This window comes from Ursus americanus, chromosome 2 (genome assembly GCF_024610735.1).
Source record: "Ursus americanus isolate L20-20 chromosome 2, mUrsAme1.1.p, whole genome shotgun sequence".
NCBI lineage: Eukaryota > Metazoa > Chordata > Mammalia > Carnivora > Ursidae > Ursus > Ursus americanus.
Window position 1 is genome coordinate 69613543 of NC_142128.1, and position 24599 is coordinate 69638141.

Genomic DNA, 24599 nt, shown 5'->3' on the forward strand with positions numbered 1-24599 from the left:
TATACATGCTGGTTTCTGATTTCTAAAGTTCTTTCTGGCTATAAAATTCTATGAATTTAAGATTTTATGACACTGATCAAATCTCCCAGCCTATCCTGGTGATACTGAATGTAATACGCATGCAAATTCATTTCGCTATGGAAGAAAGTTCGAAATCTTCTCTGTACACTTAAGCTATTTTTTTCAGTATCTGACTCCATTTGCTACAAGTCCCTTAATTTTCACATCATCCTAGATACCAGTATTATTTTCACAAATAATTTGATAGATAACGTGATTTGGGCTACAGCATACTTTCAGTTGAAAGATGTTCCCCTGTGATTTTAACGTATACAACACTTCCTCTGGTAACTACTCAGTCATACACTTAATGCTGACTGAAGCACACATTAAGCTTAGTTCTCGGAACAGTATGCATTTCAACACCATAACTGTGTATTACCTGCATTTGTCTTTTACTCACATATTTGTAGTATTAAATAGGCAGACCATAACTACAATCCCTTCTCACAATCCTACAGATAATGTACTTAATGAACCTTAATACATTATAATTACTAATTGTCTTTAAAGCACAGTGTCTAAAATATTTTCCCATTGATATAAATACAGAAGAAAATATTTTAAAGACTATACTCTCAAAACATGCCTGTAAAAGCACTATGATAAAAAAGCATATGTTCTCCAACATGTGTTCTCAATTTAAAAAAACAAACAAAAAACAGGCATTCCTCCCAATCCCCACCCACCCCAAAATTAATAAAATCTGCTTAGTCAAACCTGCCTTATACTTATGTTGATACTTTTGTTATCACCATGTGACTTTCCCAAAAGGAATAAAGACCCCAAAAGTACTAAGACAATTTAGAGATAAAAGCAGGGGGTAGGACTGGAAATCAATATATTCAGTGCAACTAAACACACTATTTTTCATTTTACTTCCCAAAAAGACGAAAAAGAAAAGTGAAGCTTACTACTCTTATTAACTCTAAAACCAAACAAAACAGTTTAAGGAACAAAGTTTTTAAGGACTCTGATAAATTTTCTCACATAGGTTTAGAAAAATTGTAATATAATATTACAATGTCACCAATCAAAATTTCACAGCAATTGAGAAGCTTTAAATCAAATTGTGACAAAAGCTGAAAGTATACACTTAAAACACAGGTCAATAAATGTGACACTGCAAAGGGTCAAGATGATGTAGTCAAACATGAAGTGTTCTAAAAACCCAAAGAAGTCAGAACCAGACAAAGAGCAATTCTGTATCACCTAAATCACAGTCTTCAAATACCATTTCCTACAATCGAATTTAAATGTGTTCACCGCTATCACCAGGATCAAATACAGTGTGAAAGAAACTCGATAGTAATGTAACTAGCAGTCTTCCAAACCCCTCATTTTTAAATTAATTCTACAAGTATCTTCATGTTTTATCTTTACATGCACTAAACTGCACTAGGAAAATAATCCAGAAAATGTTGTTTCTTTCTTATTAAAGAGGACCTAAAATAGGTAATAGGTTACCCAACAGATCTAACTGTATCTGAAAGAGCAGCTACTAAGCAAACATAGATTCACAAAGTCATTGATGTGCTTTATAAGGATCTACTTGGCCTTGAAGTAATGGAAGTGGAAATAATCATAGCAGGAGCATCCAATCAAGTGCAGTGATTGGAGAGAGGTTGAACGTGAGATACTGCTAGGACACCTAAGTAGAATTCTACTCACCCCTGGTGCTGGCAAAGTGTTCGCAATATATGATATGTTTCCAACACAGACATACAAAAATCAGAGGGTAATCATAAGGTGAATTTAAAGCCATCAATGAAAGCTGAAAATCTCATATCTGATAATAAACATTCTTAGTTATCCTTAATAATTCTATTATAAATCTATAAATGCATTAAATTTTTCTTGAGATATTATTCTCTATTTCTCATAATAGTTGTGTTTTTTTTTTTTTTTAAAGAAGGAAAACAGGCAGAAAGTAGGTCATCACATCATTTAGTACTAGATTTGGTAAACTAATTTTTGTTCATCCTTCTTCAACTTCATAATTTCATATATTTCTAAATATATTCTTCTACATATATCTCTCCCCTTCTCCAACTAGTCTGATGTAAGAGCATGATTTAATCAAATGTACACATCTGTTTTTCCTTCTAATACCATTCTTGATGACGCTCAGCATTTTGTGACCTTAAGCTAAAGTAGTACACCAGACTGAAGCAGCATACAATGAACCTAAACTTTGGATCTGTCTCCAGAGACTAGCATGACAAAGCTCCTGCATGCTTGTCACAGGCCAGCTCAGAGCCCTTCATTCACAAGAATAATTTATAGTTATTAAATAAACTAAAATATATGATATGCAGAAATTTACCAAGAGGTCAGTCAAGCATGTAAATGAACACTTAAAAATCTCATCTCTTTCCTCATGAGAATAAAATCAAGGATACACTTTCTCTTCTAGATAGTCTATATGATAGAAAAAATAAGTTTTTAAATTAAATAAAAATCACTTTAAAGTAGCTAGAAACAATGTAAATGTTTCTCCTGGGTATTAGAATGGCACCAAACATTCCAAAATAGTTTATTAAAATCTTCCTTCGTGTGGAAATGAGGTTTAGAAGAAAATGATAGTCTTTAAACTCTAGGCAGAGATGACAATCCAATTTCAAAACATATTTCACTCCATTTTATAATACAATTCACACTCAAAGGTATGCACTTCAAACAAAGTAATCTTGGATAAATAAAGACTCACCATCTGTATGGGTTTCTTGTGGAGATCTCGTTCAGTTACCAGTTTTTCTTGGTCGGTAACATAAAGACCTTTCTGTGCTAAAGCCTGAATTACAGCATCATGGCCCAAAAGGGGTTTCGCAGCATCACTCTTGAGAATAAGACTCCCAGCACGACAGTATAGTTCAGCCGACAGAAGCAAATTAACAACAGGTGGTTTGATGTGTTCCTGATCATACTGATCAGTGTAAAATGGTTCTCGAAGTTCCTCTGGCACATTTTCTAAAAAGATTAAGGGGAAAAAAATCCTTAGAATATGTTTATAAAAGAAACACAATTTATTTAATAATTATTATGTCACAGAAGAGCCCTTTTAAAAATAATAACCCTTTAGCTAAAAAGGTAATTTATTAGAGCTTGGCAGATAATGTGGAATAAAGGAGATAGAAATTTCCTTTACAGAAGATACAGTCCCAAGTATATTCTAAGAAGGGACTACAAAGCAAACAGAGAAAAGTTTTCTAAGTCCAGTGACTCTCGGGAAAGTATTCCCACATACATACTCAAATCCACAGAATGTGCTAAAAGATTCCTAAAAACTAATTTCAGTGAATCCCCTCACATTCAAGCAGCCAACCAGGAAATGCACTGTAACAGCTACTGCAGGGGAATGCGAGCCACTGCCAACTGACGGCATAAAATCATCTGCCCAAAGCTGTACAGCGAAGCACTTGCAAAACAGAAACTGCTTAACTCTTCTGTCCTCTGTCTCAGGGTCCCCGGTCTCTCGCCCCTCTTGCTTAGCCTGCTGAAGCTATTTAGGGGCAGTTACAGCTACAGTTTAGGGGAGGACTACTGTTAAAAATCCCTTAACCTCGTAAATCACTGTTACCTCCGCCTTACCACTCACCATCCTACATCAAGAAGCCCTCCTGGACACCCACCTGACACATTGCATGAAGACACAGAAAGGAGGGTTTACAAATGGGACATGAGAAAGAAACCAAATTCTTCTCAGTTTCTTTTCTGCTAGCCATTTCCCTTGAAGAACGCAAGCTTCATTCTCCCAATGTTCACTTCTAAATCAAGCTTAGGAGCTGCTTTTGTATCGGATGGCAGCCAGATTACCCAAAAAGCACAACAAACAAAAAACTTCTGTTTTACAAGTTTTCTTGTCTTTTCTACCTTGTATCTCTTCCTCTTCCTCCCTTCTCTTTACCTGGGGTCTGCGCTCTTAATCAAAGCCAAGATAAGAAAGAGGTTTTTCTTCCAAAAGGAAAGGCAGGCATCTAAATTAGAAGTAACATGGAGCTATAATCATAGAACCTGATAGCTCGGGCCTGACACCTAGCCAGGCCCTTGCCTGCCTTCTCTTTAAAAGTGAGGTTTCACAGCCAGACATCCCCAGTCACTGATTTTAGGAGGCTTCTGAATAGGCAGCTGTAATATAAGCTCAAAATAAGCCACAGTACTAATCAAAGTGAGCATTTTAAAATGTATTCACAAAATATTAATATACTCCTTAGCAACTTCTACCCTAAAGTTTTTGAAGAGCTTTTATTATTTAGAAAAATATTTTCATCAGGGGTGCTTGGATGGCTCAGTGGGTTATAAGTATCTGACTCTTGGTTTCGGCTCAGGTAATGATCTCATGCGTCATGAGACTGAGCCCCACACTCAGTGGGGAGTCTGCTGGAAGAGTCTCTCCCTCTGCCCCTCCTCCCACACATGTGCATACACGCGCCCTCTTTCTCTCTCTAAAATAAATAAATCTTTAAAAAAATATTTTTTCATCAAACAATATTATAGTAATGATTGCATGTTCATTTTATATACCATCATGGTTCTGGAGAAATTCAAAGAATTAGAAATAATCCCTATCTTCAAGGAGCCAATAATCTACAAAAAGACTAGACAGAGAAATAAAATTAAGCAATTCAGAAACAACGAATAATTGGGCACGAAACGAAAGAAATTAAGTGCGAAATGAACAATTACGTGCTTAAAGGTCAAAGCAAGAAGCATCATAGTAGGCTGAGATGACTTCCTCTTTAATAGGCAGAATTTATTTAGCTAAAAAAAAAAAAAAAAAAAAGAGTATCTAAACAGAAGTGGAGAGCCAGGGAGAAAAAGAGAGGAAGAGAAGATGTGAAGAGACACCAAACTGAACAATTTGGGTGGAGAAAAGGGTTCATGTAGGATAAGAGTGAGCAGGAAAGCTGGAATGGGAGGTTGGGGATAAGACAAAAGTAGTATCTCTTTTAAATATGAAGGCTTTATACAATAACTAGCAAGGAATTGCTTACTGTTTAAAAGAAGAAGAGTAACACATTAAGAATGATGTTGGGGGGAGGGGGGGGACACCTGGGTGGCTCAGTTGGTTAAGCACCTGACTTCGGCTCAGGTCATGACCTCAGGGTCCTGGGATGGAGCCCCCACGTCAGGCTCCCTGCTCAGTGGGGAGTCTGCTTGTCCCTATGCTCCTCCCCCTGCTCATACACTCACTCTCTCTAATAAATAAAATCTTAAAAAAAAAATGATGTTTGGGGACAATTAATATGGTCTTCAGTACTGACAGTGGTAAAAATCAGACACAGGTTATAAAGATAAGGAAATGAAATTGGAAAACAGTAGTGAAAACCAAGAAGATACAAACACAAAAGGACCAGGAGGGAGGAGGTGAAGATGGCAAAGACCATTAGGCCTGGGTTACCTGGGAAACACTGGTAACATTAATAGAAAAAAGAAAATCAGAGGAAACATTAATTCTGGAAGCAAGATCATAAACTCAGTTTTAGATATGCTGATTTGAAATGACAGCAAAAATATCCAAAAAGCAGCTGGGGATATAGGACTCTGGAAAGAGGTCAAGAGTGGATATATCAATTTGGGATTCTGGTGACATCTAAAAATATCATTCTCATTTAATAATTGAAAACACTTTTCTTCCTTCATAGCTACCTTAACCAGTAGTGAGCCAGGCTTAAACTTAACAGCTGCCTCAGCATGATATATAAGCACAGGTATAAACTACAGAATATGGTATCGGTAAATCAAATTTAGTATCATAGGAACTATATAGAAGTTATTTAGTACAACAACTCAAAAGAGAAATTATTTGATTTTAAGATTATTGTAAAATGAAGGCCTAATGGATTTTTATTCTATGTAATAATAAAAAAATGACTAATATAGGTGACTTGGTGTCCGAACATTAGCTATGCAAGGAAAAGTGACTGCTAATTATCAGGATTACAAACTTCTCTCCATACCTGTACATCCACCTAACATTCGTTTACTGCTTTTATATCCATTCTCACACTGATCTTTGTAACAACTAGGTGAAAGTGGCAAATCAGATAAAACGCGAATATATATTAGGAATATACTAATACGTACTAAGGACCTTTATGTGCCAAGACACTGTCCTAAACATGCCTTCTGTCATTCAATATTAACAATTCTCTTGTCCCCATCTTAAAGAAAGGAACCCAAGAAAGGTTATCTTGCCAAGGGCACATAGCTGATAAATGCAGAGGCCTAGCTCCAAAACACCTAGCTAAATAGCTTAAAAAGTAACAATGGTTTGCCAAGATCACAGGCTAGAAGGTGGAAGACCTGCAGCTGAGGGACTATTTCTGTTTTCTTATGGTATACCCACAAACCTAAGTTAGGAAAGTGCAAGTTTTAAAAAGATCCTAAAGCAAGGAAAAGGGAAAGGATCCATAACAAGCCAAAGAACGTTTCACAAATATGACCAAAAAAAAAAAAAAAAAAAAAGCCTAAAACAGATTTTCCCACCCCCTAAAAGAATGCAAAACTGCATATTGAGTATTATAAAGTAGGGCACTTGCAAAAACAAGTCTTAAGCACTAACCACGCTTCATTTTGCCAACTATCCAAAACTACTTTAAGTTTGAAATCGTATCATGCTGTGAAACAAATGAACTGAAACAGCATTTTAGAAAACAGACAAAATCAAAGATAAGAGGTTTCACCCTCTCCCTCACCTCCAGAATACAAAAGTTAAGAAATTAATGCGTAAGGAATGGATGAGTGGAACACCACTCCTAGAATTGCAAAGGATAAGAGATAAGTTTTTCTTGTGTACCAGGACTTAAGCAGAACCTACCTTAATCACGTTATTGTAAATCCTGACTAGATCTAAGTTTTGAAGTTAATAATCACCTGAAATGCTTGAAGTACAAGTAAAGGGAGTAGACAGTGAATTGCTCAAGGCAATTTTCTATAAAGATGGGTTAGTTACTAGTTGCATACATATACCAGCAAATGATACAGATTTCTTTAAAACAATAAAGGGTAGAGAGGTAAGAGGGGAATGCATTTCAGAAATAACACCATACTCAGTCATGGGAACATTACCTTATTTTCCAAACCTAAAAAATTTTCTCCAAAAACAATTACTGAGAGAGAACTAGTGAGTTTCAAAAACTCCAACTGAAAATAAGACATAGAACTTCAAATTAACAAAGACCTGAAAATAGTAAATAACACACACAAAAAAAACCAACAGTACCAGTATCAGAAAAAGTTATGATGAGTCATTTTTTACCTACAAAAATGGAAAAAATTTTAAAAGCCCACTGTTGACAAAGATGTACCCTTACACATGACTAAAGGGCAAGGCCCATGCCTGTCTTATTCAAGAGGATATAAATCCCCAGCTCCTAACTTAATGCCTAGTACATGGTAAGCACTCAATACATATCTGATCAATGAATGAAAATGTTATTTAAAAAAATATACTAGTCATTAGCCTTGTCCTGAAAGGACACTAGTAAACCTTCCCTCAACTCCCAGATTCTGCGCTAGTCATAATTTACTCCTTGTACCTGTCTTTAAAAACTTTAGAGTTATCTCCCCAGGCCACTCTTTACTTCTGCAAAGTAGTAAAACCTTCAAAACCAAACCTCTTTTCAGTTAACCTACATTCACTACCATTAGGAGGCAGCATGACATAGTGGGAAAAATTAGGGCTTTTTGAAAGTACGGGCTTTGGATTTAAAAAGAGTCGTCTGAATTTTACCAGTTATTTGCTACGGGATTTTGTGTGCAGTAATTAATTTCTCTGAGTTCAAGTTTCTCCATAGCCTGCAGATGTGCCTCAGCCTCCTCTTCCTCCTCCTCCTCCCCCTCTCCCCTCCTCCAGTGGCCCACTATGTTCCAGACATCCAAGTCTTTCTGCTGCTACAGCATGCCTAGTTTGTGCCTTTTGGCCTGTGCACTAACTCTTCCTTCTGCTTCTAAAGTTCCCCCTCTAACCTTCACATGGATAGCTCATTCCATTCAGATCTCAGCTAAATGTCACCTCCTCAGATATACCTTCCCTATTAAAACAGTCATCCTATTTTAATCCTCTATATAACAGTTACTACTATCCTATAATATGTATGTTTATTTCTGCCTCTTCCCACTACAATGTAACCTCAAGGAGAGCAGGATACTTCTCTGTCCTGTGTCACTAGCACCTAAAACGGTGCCTGGAACACAGCAGGCACTCAAAATGTTTACTAAAACAACGTTAAGTACCTAAACATAGAGCAGCTTTGCCTTCAAATGAGATGCCAATTAAAAATGAACTCCCTGGGGTGCCTGGGTGGCTCAGTTGGTTGGTTGGACATCTGCCTTTGGCTCAGGTCATGATCCCAGGGTCCTGCGATCCAGCCCCTGCTTCTCCCTCTCCCTCTGCCTGCCGCTCCCCCTGCCTGTGCTCTTTCTCTCTGTCATATAAATAAATAAAATCTTTAAAAAAAAGTCAACTCCCTCTACCCTTTCACTTACCAAATGATGTGTTAAGTGCTGTTCGGCATTCCTGAGCTTAAATTACCTCCTCCACTCCTCCCACTACCCTGTGAGACTAAAGCCCCTCTTCTGAGTCCCAGATCCTTATAAGCCAGCTAGCCTACTCAACTCTTCACTTGGATGTCACAAAGAAACCCCAAATTCAAAATGGGTGCCAAGTTTCTCATGACAAGGGGAGTTACAAATACAGGAAGGGACTAGAAATGAACTAGAAAGACTAGAATGAACTCCGTGGTGTTGGACTAAAATGCAAATTGTCAGTATGAACACATGGTGTTTTATATCTGTCTATATACAGAGAAAGAAATAGATGTACTTTATGTTATGTATGCACGTGTTTCCTAGCTCTAACTGCAAACCCCCAGTAGTATTTAGCCTGGCATCTATATCTTGATTTCTCACTAAAAGGAAAGAAAAGGTGGTTTCCAGAGCTGGAAAAGACAAAGTACAATATGAGCGAAGAGTGTATTTGTATGTTTTTGGCGGGGGAGAGGGGCCGGTGTGCATGTGTGCCAAAAAGAAAGAAAATGCCAACAAATAATGGGGCCACGTTAGAAAGATACAGGATCCAGATGAAAGGAGATACCACTGGCCAAATCTGGGACAATATGAACATCAAAATATATGATAATAAAGGATTATAAACCACTGAATAAAACAAGAATCAATGAGTCCATCCTGATATAAATGAAAAAATAAGCAAAAGAGAAGAAAAACCTCTTTCTTGTTGTAGAACACCAACTAATAAATGGGAAAAAATAATAGTAATAATCAATAGTAATAACTGACTTAGGCAAGAATCATTATTGTATGTTAAAATGGTGGATAGAAGTTTGATAAACAGGATATTTCAATTTATCTCCCCATAAATTAATTAAAAATGGAATAATAATTTTATGGTGCAGAAACGTGGCAGATACCACTTTAACCAAGGGATCAAAGTTAATATCACCAATACCAAAACAAACTTTATGTGTCTCCTGATATGATTTACTGAGGATACAGCATCTCTTCTGTGGTAGTTCTGCCAGATTTGCATAACTTTAATCATGAAGATACTTTAGACAAATCCAAATTGACATTCTATAAAATACCTGGTCTACTGTATTTATAAGACAAAAATTTTAATAAAAGAAAAAATCAACACTGCAGGCTCATACCTTATGGGGTACTGAGAAGAGGAATCTCTACTTTTTTCCTCTCCCTCTGCCCCAGCCACTCCCTAGCATCATTATATATTAGGGAGGATGTCAAGTTGTTCAATATTAGGAAGAACAGAGGGTAAGGAAATTCCCTCTGGCTAAACAGCTCTCCTCTGGGGCTGCCTAGATGTCACTGGTTCGTCTCTGGGTGCTTCCCAGGCACTCTTGCCCACCTCCCCTGTACAATGCAGGGATGGAGCTGTATAAGGGGGCAACAGGGTGTATCTGTTGATGGAAAGACAGGTGGCGATGGTAGCAGTGACGTGAAGGGGTGCAAGGTGGGTCAGCCAAGGAAGGGAAGTGAGAGAACGGAAAAGGACAAGAAAAAAGAAAGCCAAAGAAGAGAGCAAGAGGAGGAGTGGGTTGGGAAATGGTCTCCAGTGTCTAGATCTCCATCAGTCCTTGTGTGGGAGCAGGTAGGTCTCTGTGCACTTTGTTTCACTTCATAGTGTCTGGGTATTCTTGTTGGGACGCTGCCAGCGCCAGCACCCATGCCAGGATCTCCTCATCATCCCACTCATTCAGACCAAAAGCAGAGGGGGCAGCTGCTATATAAGGGCCCACACTCCAGAGCTGGGTATTAACACAAGAGGGGAAGCAGCCCAGTCAGCTCCTGCAGAAAACTGGCTGCTTGTACCACAGGGTAAAGGAAGTTTGGCAAGGGCTAAAGCAATGCCCAGGGAAGGAGCCAGAGGCCCAGCTCAGCTCGCAGCTCAGGGTGCTCAATCTTTAAAAGTGTCAGTATCATGAAAGACAAAGACAGACCAAAGAACTATTCCAGGTTAAAGGAGAGTAAAGAGATAAGTCAACTAGCTGCAATGCATTGATCCTGGACTGGATCTTGGAATGGAGGGAAGAAAAAAAAAAAAAAATCAATGACATTAAGACAATCAGCAAATTTGAATCTGGACTGTGGATTAGATAATATCGTATCAAAGTTAAGTTTCCTGATTTTTATAATTTTACTGAGATTATATATAAGAAACTGATCCTTCATTTTAGGGGACAGACTGAACTATTTAGGCATAGGGAACACAAGGTCTCTCATGCATTCTCAAATAGTTCAGAAAATATGTATATATGTATGCATACATACGCGTTTATGTGGGAGGGTGGGAAAGAGGGAAAATGATAAATGGGACGAAATGTTAAAAACTGGTAAATCTGGCTAAAGGGTACTGGGGAGTTCTTTGTACCATTCTTACATGTTTGAAGTTATATTGAAAAAGTTATGAAACCTAAAAATGCTCCAAATCAGTCTTTTCCCCCAAACCTGATCATCTTCCAGTATTCCCCACATCGATGAATGACACCACCATCCATCTAGTTGCACAAGCCAGAAACCTAGGAGTCATCCTTAATGCCTCCCTCTCCCTCAACACCCAGATAAAATCCATCCCCTTCTCACAGTCTCAACTCACATCTCCCAGGTCCAGCCTATCAGTGCTTCTCATTGGAATTACTTCATTTACTCCCAATCATCTTCACACAACCACTCCTTTCCCTGTTTCAAACCATTCTCTACTACAGCCAGAATTTGCTTATTTCCCATAATCATATTTGATCATGTCACACATCACCATGAAACCCTAGGGTTTTCAATGACTTTCAGCACCGTTAAGGATTAAAACCCTCAGGGCGCCTGGGTGGCTCAGTTGGTGAAGCATCTGCCTTGTCTCAGGTCATGATCCCGGGGTCCGGGGATCAAGCTCCATATCGGGCTCCCTGCTCAACAGGGAGTCTGCTTCTCCCTCTCTCTCCTCCCCTCCTTCTGCTTGTGCTCTCTAATAAATAAATATCTTAAAAAAAAAAAAAAAAAAAAGATCCTGTCCCTACCCACCACCTTGTATTAGACATCCCTGCTAGTCACATTCGGTTCCTGACAATCACACACCCCTCCAATACAGAACCTTTGCCCTTGTATATTCTGGTCACTATTCAGAATGTTCTTTCTCACCATTCTTTACCCTTTCAGTTTCTTGGGGGCCAGTGATCCACTCAGTTTGGTACAATTCCCCTCCCCAATGAAGGGAACAACATAGCATTTGGCCTTCTTTCCCTGTACCTCAGTGCAATATTTTTTACTTTCTAGTCTATTCAATTATAAAAGAATAAGTTTTGGTTTGTAAAACATAGGTGAAAGTACAGATAAGTACTAGTAAACAAGAAGTTTGTTAAATACAGAATCCAAAGAATGTGTTAAATAAAGGTAAGGGGTTAGTAATGTGTACGCTAAATTTAAAGGGATGAAAAACACCCCAAAAGATACCTAATATTCATGAGGTATCTAGGCACTTAATATTCATGATATAATCATGAAATATATATGACACTAAATATTCATGATATATTGAATATGCATGAGACTAAACAAAAAAAGAGGCAATGAAGAGTAAATATACATGAATACTTAATATCCCTGAGTCCTTAATTTGGCCACCCACTGGTGATACCCATTCCAGCCTATTTGTCCTCTGACCAAGTAACACAAAACCCATGGCTATTCATCAGGCTTATTGGTAAGCTACAGCCGTGGCAGGCATTCTTATTCCCTGCGTCTCTCTGATACAGCAAGTGTATATCACTGGCCTATGTGTCACTATGGGCCTCCTTGTTCAAACTTCAACTCTGGTCCTTGTGACCACACCATCATCATTAGGGAAGGCTGATGCAGCAGAAAGAGACGGACATACAAACTCTGTCCACTGCAGGATTCAGGGAGCATGGTTCTTTCCCCCTACTTGCGCTCCTATCTTCAGTGTTTTAACTTACCTCATCTCTTTCTCTTTGCTTCTCACTGTAAATTGATTTAACAAACCATAAGATTTAAGCACTTTAATTTGGTCTGTGAGCCGTTCTTTTCTGTGACCTCTGGAGTAGTTCGCCTGGTAGTATACTTGGAGGCTACCATTCATTAAGGTAATTTCCCACATAAGGTAACCATATACTTAACAAAGAGAAGTTTCTTTTTAAAGGAGCTTTCCAGCTAATAAATGAAATCATGACAGAGAGCTAACTAGACATTAAGGGCCTGCTGGTAGAAATACGCACCACCTGTGAAGTATGCCAATAAACAAGTAAACAAACAAACGTTCACCTACATAATACTCTAGATCTCACTGCCAGTTTATAAGAAACCTGTTAAACGATACCACAGAGATCCAGACTGCAGGAAATTTTGAAGGATTTTAAAGGACAAATACTCTGGTTCCTCCAGTAAATAAATGCAAGCAAGACAAAATGACATGGAGGAGGAGCCTATATATTTAAAAAAAACTTAGACATATCAATTACAAAATATGACCCTTATTTGGATACTGACTGGAACAAATGAACTGTAAAACACAAAAATAAATAAAAGCAAAGATTAATGAGACAGAGAAATCCTAATACTGGTAATACAGAGTGCTGTGACAGTGTCGTGATGATGGCAGTACCATGGTTATGTTTAAAAAGAGAATTCCTGACTTTTGGAGATATATACTAATATGTTTATAAATGAAATGATACAATGTCTGGGATTTGCTTCATATGATCAGTGTGGCCAGAAAAAAAAAATCAGTGTAACTGATAAATCAAGATTGGCTATGAGTTGATGGTCATGAGGTTGGGTGAAGAGTACATGAAAGTTTATTGTCACTGCATGTATTTGGTATTTTCTAAAGTCAAATGGCTTTGTTTGTTTAAAGAGAAAGAAAAAAGAGAAGAGTACAGAACTTCATTCAGTGATTAGCAAAGAGCTCCGAATACTGTGATACGTGGATATGAGGCCTGGAACTACTACAGCCATTTGTTTCCATGACAGAAGACAGTGGGAGAATGAAACTCACACATGAAGAAGGGCATAGCTAAGAGAATCACAAAGAAATGGAACTGGATCCTTGATCAAATCAGATCAAAAGCTCATCTTACCTCAGAACTTTTTCAGTTATATAAGCCAATAAATTCTCTGTAAGCCAATTTGAGATGAATTTTCTGCTACTACAAGTGAAGATACTCTGACATGATCTCCCATTAACTTTCAACCTACTCTGGTCATGGTTCTGCCTCTACATTCCCCTCAACACGTTCTCAGCCAAGTCAAATAATTTCATCATTGCTAAATCCGATAGAATATTATGAGACTTCCTGCTTAATCTGTCTTAGCTGTACCTTATTCTCCTCCATCTCATGTTCTCTTCCCTATGCTTGAGATTCCACACTCGTCTGCCCTCTTTCGTCCTCTCTGTCTACTCTCCATCCAGCTCCTTCGCTAGCTCTCCTGTCTTGGGTCCCCTTCTCTCTTCCATACTTTCCTTTAAAGTGACTGGCAGTTACTCACTTTTTTTTATAGCCATTTGTGTCACATCCCAGAGGTCTTCTAAATTCCACATATGAATTTTCAAGGGCCTGATGCACACACCACCATTTTAGATATTCCTCAAATCCAACGCTGTTCTCTCACACATACACACACAACCTCTCTTCCATTGTTCCCTTTCTCAGCAAACAGAAGCAATCAACACTCCCCACAATCTCATCTTTGCTTCTACTTGTCCAATCAATCACCAAGTCTTACCTTTCACATTCATCCACTTCTTTTCATATCCACTGCTACCATCCAAATTCAAGGTGTCATCATCTCTCACCCGGACTATGGCATCCTAATTATTTCCCTCTTTGTAACCCTTGGTCTCCCTCCAATACATTTTCTACTTCCAAGAGATCCTTTTTCTTTAATGTGGTAAAATACACATAAAAAAAATTAAAAAGATTAATTTTACGTTAAGAGTGAGAGAGAGAGAGTGGGGATAGGAAAGCAGAGGAAGAGGGAGAGAGAGAATCTTAGGCTTAATCTCATGACCCTGAGCCGAAACCAAGAGTAGGAAGCTTAACCAACTGAGCCACCCAGCCCCCCCTTCTTGTAACCATTTTTAACGTACTCCAAGAGATCTTTTAAAAAACAGACTTCCAATGATGTCACCTAGCTTAAAACAAACTGAGTAGCTCTAGGTCCAGATGGGAAGGAGACTTTTCACTAGATTTATCATTATATATATTTTGAGTTTTCAATCTGTGCCTGTCTCACCTATTCAAAAAATATTTTTGTGTCAAAAAGTAAATTTTCAAGATCTTATAATCACAACTTCTAGCACCTATGTAAAAAAAAAATGGAGGAGGCTAAAAAAAAAAGAATATTTCTGCTCTTTTAAAATGTTACATTACATAAAGTTCTACAAAACTATGAATTAGAGAAAAATTAACAAGGTCAGCAACCCCTTTATTTGAATGTCATCAAAAAAGAGAAGGGAAGACAAGAAGACAGCTAAAAAAGAGAATCTTGAGAGCAGTAGAAAATGCCAGCAGAAAAAAATGAAACCATCTACTGTTGACTGTCAAACAAACCAGGTGGTTAGGAGTGCCAACTCCAGCCCCCATGCAGTCAAAAAATCTGCATATAACTTCTGACTCCCCAAAAACCTGACTACTAATAGCCTGTCAACCAGAAGCCTTACTAATAACACAGCTGATAACACATTTTGCATGTTATATTTATTATATACTGTATTCTCACAATATCTAACTTTTCTTAATTCTTTTTTTAGTATTTCCAGGTTACACAGTTCATCTACAAGTTTTTTCAAATGATCACAAACCTCACAAAAATTTTCCAATATAATTCTTGAAAAACAAAATACATGTATACATGGATCCATGCAGTTCAAATCCATGTTGTTCAAGGTTCAACTGTACTTTGAAACTTACATTTGCTGAGGACAAATGTCTTTTAAAATATTTCAAAAGTTTCATCAAATGCCTTTTATTCCAAGAGCCTAAAGTACTTAGAATCTGCATGCAATTCCTATTTTAGAGACAGAAAATGGTGTGAAGGAGAGAGCACATTCAAAATAACTTTTTAAGATCACACACATACATTCCCAGGAGCCTATGTTTGTGAAATATGGAGCGGGGAGATGAATGCATATTTCCATTTACTGAAATTCCATCTCTTTATCTCAAGAAAATAGGACAGAGATACCTCATAAACCTTACTAGGCATAACACAGCAGAGTACAGCTTAAGGGTTACAGAAAGAGCTCAGTGGCCTCTCTATTGCTATATGCCTAGTCTCTGTTTTATTTTGTCTAGTTTGTAGTGAAAAATATTTTTAATAAAAAGAAGTCTTTGAAATTATAAGAAATATAATCCCATTCTACAATGGGAAACAGAATATCTAAAGGTAGCCTAAGTGTGAGACTGATAAATTCTAACACTTTGCAATTTATTTTTCTTCTAAAGAACTCAAAGCAGTGCACAAATGTTTATTTTCATGACTATTCAGCAAGTAGGGGAACAAAGAGTACTTCAGGAAAATGCCCCAGAAAAAAAAAGGAGCAAGTAGTAGAAGACCTGGAAAGATACTACTGGGCAGGCCTTTAAAATATTACATTGATGAAGAGTCAATGTTTAAGAAGAAAAGGAAAAACTATGCAAGGCTTAGGAGGCAAAGTGCTAAATGTCATAAATGAAAACAACTGTTATCTCGGCTAAAGCACTAAGCTTGTCACTACTAATAAATGTGTAATATTTAAGTATTATTATTTGTAATTTACCTATAGAAAAGGTCCATAACCTAGTCTACATGGAAAACTAGATTCACTGGGGGTGGGAGGAGACTCTGAAATGACACACCAGTGCTAAATATATTTTCTATCCCTGTACTAATTTATCAAATATAAGAAAAATAAAGCATACTTTTAAATTCTGCAAAAATAAATTTAAGACTTATATTTGAAAGGTTTTCATGCGTTCTTTATGTCTTCACTTCCAATACTATACCATAAAATTGCAATGAACTACAGAAAGCATATAATACAAAGGTTAAAATTTAGTATCATAAAGGAGTAGACTCCAATTGGGGTTCTACCACTTAGAAGCTGGATGACAAAGGAAAGTTATTTAACCCCTTTGTTTCTTCATTAACAAAAAGGGCAAACCACCTAATTTCCTAAATTCTTATCTTCCATTTGAATACTTTTGAAATCAGGATGTCTTACAATTAACTTGGACTTTAATGTACAAAACCCCTTTCTAAATTGCAGGTGTATCTTATAATCTTTATAGCAATGGTTCTCATTTTGCTCCCCAGGAGACATAGGCAAGGTCTGGAGACATTTTTGGTTGTCACAGTTGGAGTGGAAGTGAGGGTGGAGAATACTACCGTCAACTAGTGAGTGGAGGCCAGGGATGCTGCTAAAATTCTACAATGCATAGGATGGCCCTCCACAAGAAAGAATTAGCCAGACAATAGTTCTGTGGCTGGGAAACCTTGATTTAGAGTTATAATGGAAGAAATAAAATGGATTGTTCTTGGAATTAAAAAAATAATATAAAATATTCAAAACTCTACTTAGCAAAAGTATGTGTTCAATAAATTTGTCATAGCGTTTTTTTTTTTAATCCAATGTGCTTAGAATAATTTATCTACAAAATAAATGCCAAACGCCTTAACCGGCTCTTGGAACAATTTACCTTTCAAGCTGGATCTCCCCCTACTTCATCACATAAACCTCCTCTAACCTTATTGGTCTGTGTTGTTCCACTAACGCTACCTCGGTTTCAGAACTCCATGCCTGCACACAAACTATCTCCCCCCCACAATGCCTACTTTCCATTCAGCCTGACTCCCTTCGTGGTCATTGACCACCTCCACTTCAGAGGTCTTCCTTCACAGTTCACTGAGGCTGAGAGTGTCCTCTCTCCGCCCCCCTGCTACTGCTCCCTCCCTCTGCATGTCACTGTTCCAGTTACACGGCCCTTATAGATTTCCTGAACTTTACTATAGTCATACATGTATCACATCTCCCTTACTAGAGCATGAACTCCTTTAAAAGAATGGCATCGTTTAAAAACCCGTAGGGGTGCCTGGCTAGCTCAGTCTGTAGAACATGTAACTCTTGATCCTGGGATTGAGAGTCTGACCCCATGCTGGCTATAGAGATTCCTTTAAAAAAATAAACTCTTTGAGAAAATAAAAATAAAATAAAAACCCATAGCATTTGACACTGTGAATAAGAACACCCTCTCGAAATTTTTCCTTCCAGGGCCTCAGTATTATTACACTTTCTTAATTCCCTTCCTAAGTCTCTAACTGCTTTAATTGTCTCCTTCCCCCAGCGCTTCCCCCAAAACACTTTAAGTGTTCATAACCCTAAATTCTGTCACCCTCACATCTACTCCAATTTCAGTTGCATTTTATGTACAGAAGACCCTGAAATTATTATTTCTAGCCTCAACTTCCCAATCATACTCCACACCTACATTTTTACCTATCAACTTCATTGAACTTCTCAGATTAGATATTTGGCCAATACATCATGTCCAAGGCTTCCAAAACAAAGCTGACTTCCCATTACAACGTGCTGCTTTCTCTACCTCTGCCAATGGCATAGTAATTCATCCTCTCAGTAACTAAATCTCAAAAGCTCAGGTAACCTCATCCTCCTTAAAACCTCAGATGACCTCATCCTTTTATATATTACCTTTTTATTTCAACCATTTCCCATGTACCCCAAATTCAGTCATTTAGAAATACTAGGGATTATAACTCTGCAACATTTTTTCTATCTTTTGCCTCTTTTCCATTAATTTCACTTCTACCCATATAGTACAGTGGTTAAGAGAATAGACTGAAGTCAGATTTCACAAGTTCAGATCCCAGCTCCATAAACTGAGTGGCTTTGGATGAGTTCCTAAACCTCTGAGCTTCATTTTCCTCATCAGTAAAATTGGAATGATTAATAGTTTCCACCTCTTAAGGCTGCCATGAGAATTAAAATGATATGACACGCAAAGTGCTTGATACACAGCAAGGACTTAATAAATATTAGCAGCTTTATTATCATTTCCACTCTACAATAAGCTTTCTTGATATCTTTCTTGCCTGAACTCCGGCAATAACTTCCCAAACTCGCCTCTCTATTAGTCTTTCTCACCCACAATGCTACCCATTGTCATCACAACCTTCCCACATGCCTAAGTCAGAGGTAACGTAGGATTTTGACAGCAAAATGTGTTCAGACATACAAAGAAATGTAACAAGGTGTATTTATAATAGTAAATGATTTTATATTACTAAACTAAATGGTATGAAGAGGAGAATGATTTTTAAAAAAGAGAATAGTCGATAAAGCTGAAGTGATATATTAACACTAGGAAGTGGGCCTTAAATTCCATGTTAAGAACTCCGAATTCAAGAATTTCATAAAGACGTTTTGTACCCACCATTTTCCCTAAAAGATTTAAAGGAGAACACTGAAAGCAAACTCAGCAATATCATTGCTTAAATGGGTTAAGCTGTTCAAATACAGTAGAGACAGCATAGCTCAACTTCCTCTTTTGCGATTTGCTTAAAGTAGTGAGCATCTGTTTATTAAAATTCATCTAAACAAACTTATTCTTCGTTTGATCAAAACTGTATCTGCATTCTTCTACAAAATCAACTATTAAGATTTGGGCTATTTGGAATATTTTTAGTGTAATGAGAAGAACAAGACTCAAAGCTTCCGATGTAAGACTTTGAATAAAGTAAATACTCCATCTGCTTTCTAGGTATTGCAATACTAGTGATTTATTTTGTATGGTTCAATAACTTCATTCTACGCCCATCATTGATTTCTAGCTATCATTTTACTTATTTTAAGATTTATTTATTTAAGAGAAAGAGAAAGAGCGAACGCACCGCAAGCAGGGGGAAGAACAGAGGGCAAGGGAGACAAGCAGACTGCCTGCTGAGCAGGGAGCTCGAGGTGCAGGGCTTGATCTCAGAACCCTGAGATCATGACCTGAGCTGAAATCAGGAATCAGAAGCCCAACCAAATGAGCCACCCAGGTGCCCCCACTAAAATCATTCCTTTAACGATCATATATAGGGTCTTCAGGTACTGATTTAGTTTTTCTCTGAGAAACTTTCTAACTCCTGATATATTAAGAAGTAGTAAATTTTACAATTGTATGTGTTGAAAAATTCATTTAAAATGATAGAGAGATGGGGCACCTGGAGGCTCAGTCGATTGGGCTTCCAGCTCCTGATTTCAGTTCAGGTCATGATCTCAGGGTCCTGGGATCCAGCCCTTCATGAAACTCTGCACTCAGCAGGGAGTCTGCTTGGGACTCTCTCTCCTCTCCCTCTGCCCCTCCCCCCATTGCAGGCGCTCTGATTCTCTCAAATACATAAATAAATCTTTATTTTTTTATAAGGTGATTTTCGTAAATCACAACTTAAAGTTGGGTTAATTTTTTGAATGATTAACTGAATTAGGTAATACCTTTGAAATACGTTGTCTATTAACATTTGCTGCTTAAGTGTCCGCAGCAAATTAAGAACATTTACATCAAAAGAAATGAAACTTTTTCTCTATTCACTCCACATAAATGTGGAGTGAAAAGAACCTTTGAAAGGTTGTTGATTAAATAATAAAATGTACAAACATAACATTCTCAATAACATATTAAGTTCTGTTACTAAGTTACCCTCTTAAGGTCTTCTAAGTTTGGTTCTCACTGCATTTTGAATATGATCTTTTTATTCATTCCAACTGTTGCCAAGGCGAATGTAACCAAGTACCAACAATATTCATCTAAACCATCTGAGAGTGTGTCAAGATCTGCCCACTCTTCAAAGAAAATAAATAAGACTTCTAACATGTACTATGTGCACATTTTTCACACTCTGCAGACTGGCGCAAAGAGCAGTCTTCAGAGTCATAAAGACCTGAGCTGGCATGCAGAATCCACCACTTGTCAGATGTTTCATCTTAAACAAATTAAAAGCTCTGAACCTGTTCCCTCACCTGCAAAGTGAGAACAGTATCTACCTCGAGGGTTGCCGTAGGAATAAATGAAGCAACGTATTTAAAATACTGAGTTTAGGGGCGCCTGGGTGGCACAGCGGTTAAGCGTCTGCCTTCGGCTCAGGGCGTGATCCCGGCGTTATGGGATCGAGCCCCAACATCAGGCTCCTCCGCTATGAGCCTGCTTCTTCCTCTCCCACTCCCCCTGCTTGTGTTCCCTCTCTCGCTGGCTGTCTCTTTCTCTGTCAAATAAATAAATAAAATCTTTAAAAAAAAAAAAATAAAGTACTGAGTTTATAACAGGTATGCCTTGCCTCCACCGATGCCATACCCTTGGGAGTCAGTCAAATGAAAACACTTACCTCCGCCCTTACTAAAAGTGTGATCGTAGTTATTTAACCTCTCTGTGCACTGGGGGAAATTGGGAACAAACTACCTACATCACAACGTTGCTGTGAATTCCTAATCTACAATTTAATGCAATGCATCTAGCACAGTGCCCGGCACACAACAGATTCCACTGATACTAGATTCCTTTCACTTTCTTTCTTCAAGTGTGTTCAATATGTGTTCCTCAAGTGGTCCAGAATCTAGCAAACTTGCCTCACACATATCCAGAAAGTAGGCCATTTTCTGGTGAGTAGCCTTTGTGAATCAAGGGCAACATTTTGACATCTTGTATTATAAGCATCCTCTCAGGTTCAGAAGAAAATATTTGTGTTGTTCCCTCTTCCTTCCATTTTGTACGCATTGCTTTTCCACATAGGTCATTACGTAAATTTCCCTCTATCTTTTCAAAATACTTAAATAGCTTTCATTTCTCCTCCAAATGGATATTAGCTTCAGTATGCTGCTTATGTTAAAACCAAAATACATCTATTACTCTCACTGCTGATATCAGTGGTGCCAGAAAATAAAAATACACTGACACTTTGTGTTTCCTCCTGTGTCACTCCACACATTTCGTTCCAAATAAATCTTTAAAATGTAAATTATTTCAAAATGACTTTTAATTATCCTTACTCCTGATGCTAGTTTTAAAACCTTAATATCTTTCTACTTCAATATCAAAATACGAGAATTTAAATAAAACAAAAGTTGTCATAAACACAAAATCATGTTAAAATTTTCCTCAAACTAACTCAAATAATTTTCCAAACCTGAGATGCATTTGCTAGTTAACTAACATGCGCAGCTCTGACAATATTCAGCTACTGGATGATGTTTAAGAAGAATGAATTAAACCATTAACTCCCACATTTTCAGTCTTTAAAGTGGAAATGAGCCATTCTCCTCCCACAAAAACAAACAAACAAAACCCTTACATTTAACATGTGGAGAAAAGTCTGCAAGTACTAAGAAACTTTTATAAAAATATTTTACACACCTAAAACTTATTAACTAGGGCACAGAAATCTTACAAAATGATTCTTAAAGTTATCAAACAAGATTTCCTTACCCCAGCATCTTCCTATGAAAAGCTCTCTAATTTTTTTCAGAGCTCTACAACATGGGCTCCTAAAGCAACAGCTAAGGAATTACAACAGGAGGCCCTTTTCCTGTTATTTTGCAAAGACTGGGTAACGGAGAGAATGTTTAATTGCTACTGCACTGTACAATCTGTGTCAACAGCACATGCCCTCAAAAAAACTATTTAAAAAAAAATCCCATAGTAGGCACTATTTCTCTTAATTTATGAAGCCAAAATACGTTTCGCAAAAGGAATACGTCTCACTGATAACAGGAAATGAAAATGGCATCCCACAATCAGCAAGCTAAATATTGGTTTTAAATAACTGCCTTAATAGAGCCTGGAATGTGTATGGAAGGATGATACAGGCTTTAAGAATGACAACAAAAATTAACACTGTACTTCGACACAGGCCACCTTACATTCTAGGGAGCCTGAACAGCAGCCATCATTACAATTGTCAAAAATCTTTATACTACTATGTGCCATCCACCTTCTGCCAATAATAAAGAAACCAACTCAAATTTCTTGGTGGTGTAGTCACAATTATGACTGAGGGGGAAATGTATGCAACACAACGAGGAAAATACCACAAAATAAAACCACCCTATGTAAAAACATGATAAAATAGCTTACTGAAAACGTTTGCTATCCAATAAAAGAAATCTGGGTAAATCCCACCTGACCGAGGGCACCTGATTTAAGACCAAAGCTGCTTTATTTCTCCTTTCTTTCTTCCCAGTCCCCCATCATCTCCCTGAACCTGCGCGAGAAGACACTCACCGAGGGGGATCCTATGATCGCAAACAAAAAACCGGCATGTGTACATCCTAAGGAGGAAGAGAGAAGGGAAGACACCACTTACCTGTTCCAAAGGCTTTGGCCACCAGCCAGGCCAGATTGCAGGCGATTTTGGCCCTGGAGAAATCATAGTGGTCAAAGGGCTTGATGGCTGGAACAATGAACGTCTTTCTCATCTCCCTGGGGTCTGCAGCATCCCCCATCTTTCACGGCGGCTCCTCGGGATGTCCGGGCTCTAACCTTCACATGGTGTGGCCTCGCCGCCGCGGGGGTCGGGAGGGGAGGAGGGAAGAGCTCAAACCATCGGGGCCGGGGCGAGGCCCGCCCGGGCGGCGACGAGGGAGGAGAAGCTCAGCTGTCCGCGCCGCGAGCCTGCCGCCTCCCGCGGGAGCCGCCGCCGCTCCTCCCGGGCATAGGAATGTGACGGCGCAGCGTCCGTCCGTCCGTCCGTCCGCCCCGCGCCGGCGCCCCGCCGAGCCACCCGCCCCGCGAGCGCGCGTGTGAGCGAGGCCGCCTCCCCTTTGTCTCCGTTTAGTCACACGGGCTTGGGGGGAGGGGGGAGGCTAGAAGGGCCCGGAATTTTAAGGGGGGGGAGGCTTTAACAATCACGTTGTGGAAAATGTCCCCGCCATCGCGGTGCCCGCACGCCCCCGCCTCCCGCTTCCCTTCCCTCGGAGCGGGGAGACCCCCACAGGCCCCGACGGGTGAAGGGACGAGCCGGGCGCGCGGGACGGGGACGCCCCCCGCCCCCCAGCGCAGCCCGGTCGGGGGCCGCCGGAGACGGAGCGGAGGAAAACGTCAAAATCACTGCGGCTCCCAGGCCGCCGGCGGCCCGGCCCCTCCTCTGCGCTCCCCTCCCGTCGCCGTCTCCTCCTTCTCCGGCCGCCGTCGCTGCCGCCGCCTCTCGGGCCTTCCTCCCTGCGGACGGCGAAGGCGGCGGCCCGCGAGAGGCCGTAAATCCCACGCTCTCAGTCCTGCCCTTATCAGGTCTGCCCTTGTATTTTTCCCCCCTTCTGCCGCGCGGCTCGGTCGCTCCCCGTCAGCCGCCGCCGCCGCTGCGGTTTTCCGGCTGCCGCACTGGATGGAGTGAGCAGATGCGGGCACTGAGCATGCGCCCCGGCGCCGCTCCGGCCTGCGCCCCCGCCCCGCTTCCCTCCCGCCGCTGAAATTGCGGCCGCCCGCCCGGCCCTCTGAGCATGCCCAGCCTCGCTCCCCGCCCGCGACCGGGCTCCGGTGCGGCTGTTTTTTAATCATCACTTGGGAGTGCTCGGCTAAGTGGACATCCTCCTCGTTCCTGGCGTTTGGCTGCTGCTGCTTACACTGCTGAAAGAGGAAAGGGAAGGGAGGGAGGGGAGAGAAGGGCCTAGCAATAGCTCTCGTATTTCAGCTACACAGCGGTTAAGCAGAGAGAACTGATATTTATTAAAATGCTTGCTGTGGGACACACACTTCGCTGCGAGGCTGATGTGCATAAAGCCTATTTAGAACTCGAAGTAGCTCACGGGTTAGGTGTTATCGTTGATTGACCACGAAAGTAGATGAATTGAGTTGAGGGAGTTGATTGAGTCACACACACGGGGGCTTAACCAGGACTGAGAACCTGCGCAGCCCCAAACCTGTTATTAATTTCATTACATCAAGATACTTTTCTTGACTCAATGCTCTCCATTTAAGCGTTCTAAGTGAGGGAGCGCATCCACCAATGCCTCCCCGTTTCCTCCA

At 39.5% G+C, this 24599-nt stretch overlaps 1 protein-coding gene across 8 annotated transcripts in view; it reads right to left on the reverse strand.

Moving 5' to 3' along the window:
* CAMSAP2 (calmodulin regulated spectrin associated protein family member 2) overlaps positions 1-23966 on the reverse strand; it is a 111375-nt gene extending 87409 nt beyond the window's left edge. For 6 of the 8 annotated variants that reach the window (XM_045787708.2, XM_087857404.1, XM_087857397.1 and 3 more), the window contains exons 1-2: positions 22942-23966; positions 2771-3030 (exon numbers count right to left, since the gene is read on the reverse strand). In XM_045787708.2, the coding sequence (XP_045643664.1) occupies positions 2771-3030; positions 22942-23080 (399 nt within the window). In that variant the 5' untranslated portion in view covers positions 23081-23966. The remainder of the gene's footprint in view (positions 1-2770; positions 3031-22941) is intronic. The other 2 variants (XM_045787711.2, XM_045787709.2) reach the window with 1 other exon arrangement.
* Between the last annotated feature and the right edge of the window lie 633 nt (positions 23967-24599).